The following is a 7,042-nucleotide window of genomic DNA, read 5'->3' on the forward strand; positions in this document are numbered from 1 at the left end:
AAGTTGAATACTTGGTTGAATCAACGCTATTCCACAGCTCATAGCTCACAGCTGATATCTGTGAGGCAAAAATGTGATGTCACCAACAGAAAACAGTTTGCTTGTTTCGTATCCTAGGCTACATGTATAGGAGTCTGTAGTGATGAACACGTTCTTGTAGCCTGGTTGGTTTACTGGGTACACTCTCCCTGTGATGGTCACCTGATGAAGATAAGTACACACGAGCAAGGAGCTTAAAATATAAATCTTGATTGGACCAAAGAGTTCAAATAACTACACTTTATCATTTAATTATTTATGGTACGGTATCTCATTTAAAATGCTGTTCTTAGAATTGTGACCTGCAACTTTTAAGATGTTGCCACTCAGTTTTTAACCATTGATATTTTTGTAAATAATGTATTACATTGTGTATATACCTTGAAATTGCATTGTACAGTTTTTTATGTTTAATGTATTATACTTGATGTTGATGTACAATATTTGATGTTAATGTTCATTACTGCAATTTGGTTTGTATTTAATAAATTAGTAATCTGCTTTTATATTCTGTATGTTGTGTTTGGGAGGACAACTTGTAAAGGTGTCAATGCACCTGTTTTGTCCTCCCTTCCACTTGTATATCTTGTGGTAAATTCAAATAAACAAATAAACAAATAAACAAAAGATCTTACACTATTTAGTACTTTTTCCAGACTATGCAGGTAATTATGCAATTGGTTAGACTAGCCAGTTCTTTAGGTGCTTGAACCCCAATTAACACTACCCCGCCCCTTTTCTTTTTTGCCCTTGAATCTCTGAGAACAATATCACTGTGCGGCACATTTTGCACTAACTCAGAGGGCCGGTAAGGGTAATCTCCAGTTTTTTTAAAAATCTGTTTCTACTTGCTCCTCCTGTTTCTTACATTCAGAACAATAAAATTGGATTTTCAAAGTCACATGCTTTTGATGTAGCAAGTTGAATGCTTGGTTGAATCAACGGTAATCCACAGCTCATAGCTCACAGCTGATATCTGTGAGGCAAAAATGTGATGTCACCAACAGAAAACAGTTTGCTTGTTTCGTATCCTAGGCTAGCTCTAGCCATTTATGGGTGGTACCATAAATAACATAGTGCTTCACGTAGTTTGTTTTGGCGCTATTTCAAATGCTTGAAGCTATGACATGGTGACGAAAATATGCCAAAAAATGGCAGTACTGTCAGTATTCAGATTTTCTCATCCGGAATATTTTTTTTTTTGTCGCCCTGAAATTGCATTCACCCCACTAGCCCCATAGCTGTCCGGTGAAATTGCATTGGATGCCTTTGATCATACAAAATTTTAAGTACCGCTTCTTTTGAATACATAAAACCCGACTAACCTTGGGTAGGTCTCTGAGAGGCAGTGGAGGTAACTCAGCCTTCCTGGTCCTGAGTCTGGGGTTGTTGTTGGAGTCACACAGACGATGTGCCCTGATCATCAGGGCCAGTCTGTGGCCGGACCTCACCTGGGGGTCAGCAAGTCCTCTCAGAATGGCCCGTAAAGCCTGGAAAACAATAATCATTATTAGCATGAAAGTTCATCTGTGTTGATACAAATCATTATGAAAGGAAAGCTCAGAAGTCTCACAACATATTCACATTGAGTCCCCGGGACATTCAGTATCTCTAGAAGGGGTAAAAATCCTTGATTCTGAATCGGACTTCTTTGCAAGAGGACAGACCTACCCTTAACAGAGACGGGGGGCGACACAAGTTATCTGGCACGTATGACCTGCTACTACGGTCACGTGTCTCTGACGTCACGTTTCAAGAGTAGATGGGTCCATTCCGTGAACAAGGTTGATGGAGTCAACCGAAAATTTGGGGTAAGTCCCAATTCTATATCTAGTGTTGGAAGTTAAAGTTCAGTCTTTATTTCATAATAATCATTATTGATATCAATGGTACTTTTATTTCAAATTCATGCCCAATTTTCTGGGGAAGTATTGTATGACTTCAACTTGAAATCAACTTTATTTTGCTTATATTCACTCCCAGGGGCACTATAATTGTAGACAAAAAATTTGAGGGGGGGGGGAAACATATATTTTACAAAATTGCATGTTGGCAAACATTTTGTAGTGCATACTGTGCTACCAGTGTTTAAAAGCAATAAATCTAGAATTTGTTTGCACAACACTTATGGGTGAAACTATGGCCTGACATAATTAATGGAGGCCAGCGCAAATTTTTTTATCTCTTAGGCTTTGGGTGGTTTAGAATGAAAGTCGGAATGTGATGTGATTAGTTCCCAACATTCAGGTTTTCTTGGACTAAACATTTTTACAAGTCCAGAACCGGTCCGTTAACGATGTATTGTACATCAATGCTCACTTGTTCAGGTTGCTTCAAGTGGCTCTCCAGGTTCAGAGCCAAGCGGTCGTACCACCTCCCGTGGGAGTCCGGGCAGTACAGGCTGTCTGACAGTAGATTGTTCAGGAGGTCCACCGCCTCGCCGTACCGACGTAACTTCTCGTACACTTCCACCCCCCGGGACAGGACGCCCGTGTAGACCCAGGACGCCGTGTAACAGCGCAGGAATGGTGGAAGACTAGCATCGTACCTGGAAAACAGTCAAACTCTTATTCATGAAGAAGATTCAAAACATTGTGGAAGGATTGACATAAAGGATTGACATTGTGGAAGGATTGACATAACAGGTCACTATCACTATAATGATAATCATGAAAGTTCATCTGTGTTGGTAGTTACATGTCCAGAGTTAAAACTTTTGGTCCAACACAAAAACATTCTCTATCACCTAGAGCTTAATTGACCAGTCACTTTGGTCTTCCTCAGTAGACTGACCCAGTGAAGCCAAGCTTATGTCACGTGGCTTCTTTGGACCAAAAGTTGACTTCTGAGTCAACAACCCTAACATTTAAGTTAAGAGACTACAAGACCACCTTATTTCAGAATGGATTGCAGCATGATTATATATGTTACAATAATTATTATACTATAATTATAATCATTATACAGTACTTAAAAAATGTTACTCATACCATCTACATGTACATGTAATTTGGTTATGATAAAAAAAATGAAAGCTTGCATGTTTTGAGTCCCAAATGACTGTGTGTTGTAGCCTCCTTTTCAGGCGTTCCTGGATCGGTCGTTTTTTTTTTGTTTAGAGGGGGGGTAGATCGCACGCAATAGAAGCTCCAGCCGGCAACCCTACATATATCCACGGAGATATATGTAGGGTTGCCGGCCGGAGCTTCTATTGCGTGCGATCTACGTTTGATCAGAAAATACCCCCCCCCCCAAAAAAAAAGACCGATCCGGGAACGCCTGAAAAGGAGGCTAGTGTGTTGTGTAAATTCATCCATTGTTTCTATATCTGGTACCATCATGATCGTGGTGTATTCACAGGCTTTCTTGGAAATCAGGTTTTCAATAACTGAGGGATCATGGAGAATGCTCAGACAAAATACGGGCAAAACGTTTTTGTTTTCATGAATACACTGTCCTTACACTGGGACCCATGGGGGACCAGCTATTTACACATTTGAGGTCACAAATAGGCATAAAATTGGTGTGAAATTGTTTAGGTACAGTACCAGTGCTGAGGGATTAGGTATTTTGGTCCTGTACCTAAGGCCACACCAATTTCATTTCTTGGTTAACGGATTTTTCTAGAAAAATAATGGAGCAGGCGGGCGAAAAAAAAAATAAAAATAAAAACAGGCCTAGGCATCCTATTATGGCCTAAAATGGTATGATAGGAGCCTTGAAGTCAACACACCAGGCTGGTTCAAAATTTAAACAATGAATTTTGAACTTTTAACAATACCATTGCATTGAAATATGGAATAACTGTAACAACTAGGAAGAAAAGGACTGTTTTCAACTGTTCAGGGCAAATTATGAGCATTTTGCAGTTGATTCTGAATTTTTATTTTTATTTGCAAATCAGAAAAAAATGAAGCGGGCGAATCCGTTAACCAAGAAATTAAATTAGTGTGGCCTAATAAATTTTTTCCGGTACAGTATCGGTACTGCATATAGGTATACAGCCCTACCAGCTACCTTGCTATCTCTAGGTCTTGCTTGACTGTGGAGAAAACTTCAGCGGCAGACAGGTACAGCTGGTGGGCCAGCTGGAACTTGTTGGTCTCCATGGCAACTGTGATGTCATTCTCAAACTGCATGGCTTGCTCATACCTGGAAAAAAAGGGATATTTGTACACTAACTGTAAATCACTTATTGTTTGCTGTAGCAAAAGTTTGCAGTCTGAGAAAAATGGACATTTCCAGAACTATATACTATAATTTAGTTACAGTAAAAAAACAAGTCGGTGAATCATTTATTCAAGGCAATGTTAAGTTTGCAGTACAGAAGTAACTGCAAAAAACGCTAAATATAAACTTAAAGTACTGAAAAAAATTGTGATTTACAGTAACCTTTACAGTTGACAATTGGGCCACACCAATTTAATTTCTTGGTTAACGGATTCGCCCGCTTCAAAATGCTCATATTTTGCCCTGAACAGTTAAAAGCAGTTCTTTTATCCCTAGTTGCCCACTTCATTATTTTTCTAGAAAAATCCATTAACCAAGAAATTAAATTGGTCTTGTGGATGTGGTTGCCATTTGAATGATCATTGCTGCCTGACACAACAGTATATATCTATATAATTATAGCACATGATAGTAATAGGTTATCCAGCTAGCAGGTAGATATTGCAAAGGGCAAATCTTGTGTATCTGTTCTACATTGTGAGCTTTTTTTCTGATCCAAACATAGAGAGACTGACGGTCTATTTGAGTGTGCAACACATCAGGTGTGAACTGTCATGAATGTGTTCCATGCTTTCTCAAATAAGGCCACACCAATTTACTTTGTTGGTTCTCGGATTTGCCTCTTCATTTTTTTCTGATTTGCAAAAAAAAAAAAATTCTGGTTCTGAATCAACAAAAAAAGGCTCATATTTTGCTCCCTACAGTTGAGGAAAGTCCTTTTCTTCCTAGTTGTTGCAGTTTTTCCATCTATCAATGCAACTTGGTTTGATTAAAAGTTCAAAATTTGTTCACTTCATGGCTCCAATCATTGTATTTGAGGCTATAATAGGATGCCTAGAACTGTTTATATTTTTTTTCGCCCTGTTGCTTCATATTTTTTCTGAAAAAAATCTGAGAACCAAGAAATCAAATTGGTGTGGCCTAATATGTGATTCAAACAAGCAATGCTGACTGCATGGAATAGAACAACAAAATCCCTCTGAAATAGAAAATACTGCTGACATTACTGGCCCAGAACAGAGTGTTGCTGACGTGGTTCCTTTGCATGACCCTTGGCATTTCTGTGATTAAATACCGACTGGCAGACACTAAGCTAAACACATGTCCGATCTGACTCAAGGGTTCTTTTTCATGGGAACGTTGATCTTTATCTACAACAGGAGGAATTTCCTGTTATGATCAATTGTCGCTCACAGGTGGAAAGACAGGCTGTATCTGGGCAAATGTCATATTCCAGGTTAAAACCAAGAAATTATGTGTCTGACCTCCATGCAAGCAGATAGAGGTGGACACCAGATAATCTCAGAAAAGATATGTGGCACTCAGGGTGCCTTTAATACATGTCTATTCTCTGTGTTTTCTACTACTAATACCTGGTGAGTACTAAGTTCTAGCTGTGCATATCTTTTGGGATGGTGATGTCCAGAAGAAAACAAACCATTTGAAAGATGTAGAAGACACTGAAACATGAAGGGGTCCCAGGAGTAGAATTAGACAACCCTGGCTTTGGGAATCGAACCCTGGCTGTACATGTTAAAGCTTAGGAAGCCAATGCCTTAACCACTAGGCCAAAAGCTCTGGGCCCGTCAGAGGAGACAGTTGGTAACACTTGAAACTAATACACTACTCCCCCTTTTCTTTTTCAAGATTTGTCCTTGAATCTGTGAAGCATACATAAACACATGAGGCGGGTCAGTAGAAAGAGAACCACTACGTAGGCTAAGAGGTGACTGTCATCTACATAAGTTTTAAACTTACCAGTAATATGTCCGATGCAGCTTTTAAAGAGTTTGACTCGAACAAAAGCTATTCGAAGACGGACCTAAGACCTAAAGTATGCAGGGAAAGACTTTACCACCACCAGACTAACAACACGGGTTCAAAATCAGTAAAATTTAGCCAAATGGGGAGAATAATTTGCCAGGAGAGTTTAGCTGACTCTCCTGGCAAATTACATATTTTTAATAATCATTGATCAACATTTATTTCCTTTTTTTACCTTATTACGTATATGATCCATACTCCTGGTGGAAGTTACAGGGAAGAGCTTTTTGATAGAAATTAATCCAAGAGGTGAGTATCCTTGAGGTAATCTAAGAAATCTCAGAATCAGCACTGTGCACAGTTTTGCTAACGACCTTTGGGACCAAGTTGTGCTTCGGGTTCCAAGAAGAGCCAGGAGCTTGAAGGGATCAGCCTCACCCTGGGACATTAGCCTCATTGTGAACCCTTCCAGCTAGCTGAGTCATCCTTCAGTCATCTGCAAACATTGCTCAAACCTTGCAGCATTAGGCCACACCGATTTAATTTCTTGGTTAACGGATTCGCCCGCTTCATTTTTTTCTGATTTGCAAATATAAATAAAAATTAAGAATCAACTGCAAAATGCTCATATTTCGCCCTGAACAGTTGAAAACAGTCCTTTTCTTCCTAGTTGTTACCGTTATTCTATCTTTCAATGCTATGGCCACACCAATTTAATTTGTTGGTTCTCGGATTTTTTCAGAAAAAATATGAAGCGACAGGGCGAAAAAAATAAAAACAGGTCTAGGCATCCCATTATAGGCTTAAATGCTACAAAATGAGCCATGAAGTCAACACAAAAGGCTGGGTTAAAATTTAAACATTGAATTTTGAACTTTTAATCAAACCACTGCAATGATAGATGGGAAAACTGTAACAACTATAGGAAAAAAAAGGACTTTCCTCAACTGTTGGGGGCAAAACATGAGCATTTTTCAGTTGATTCAGGACCAGAATCAAATTTTTTTTT

At 39.0% G+C, this 7,042-nt stretch overlaps 1 protein-coding gene across 1 annotated transcript in view; it reads right to left on the minus strand.

Annotated features, from left to right (window-relative positions):
- Positions 1 to 7,042, minus strand: part of LOC109472110 (fanconi-associated nuclease 1-like) — a 45,518-nt gene that overhangs the window by 14,818 nt on the left and 23,658 nt on the right. Inside the window, exons 6-9 of the mRNA XM_019771686.1 lie at positions 4,057 to 4,191; positions 2,359 to 2,587; positions 1,365 to 1,529; positions 102 to 201 (exon numbers count right to left, since the gene is read on the minus strand). Of these exons, the coding sequence (XP_019627245.1) occupies positions 102 to 201; positions 1,365 to 1,529; positions 2,359 to 2,587; positions 4,057 to 4,191 (629 nt within the window). The remainder of the gene's footprint in view (positions 1 to 101; positions 202 to 1,364; positions 1,530 to 2,358; positions 2,588 to 4,056; positions 4,192 to 7,042) is intronic.

Source organism: Branchiostoma belcheri, unplaced genomic scaffold (assembly GCF_001625305.1).
Source record: "Branchiostoma belcheri isolate BF01 breed outbred unplaced genomic scaffold, Haploidv18h27 scaffold269, whole genome shotgun sequence".
Lineage (NCBI taxonomy): Eukaryota > Metazoa > Chordata > Leptocardii > Amphioxiformes > Branchiostomatidae > Branchiostoma > Branchiostoma belcheri.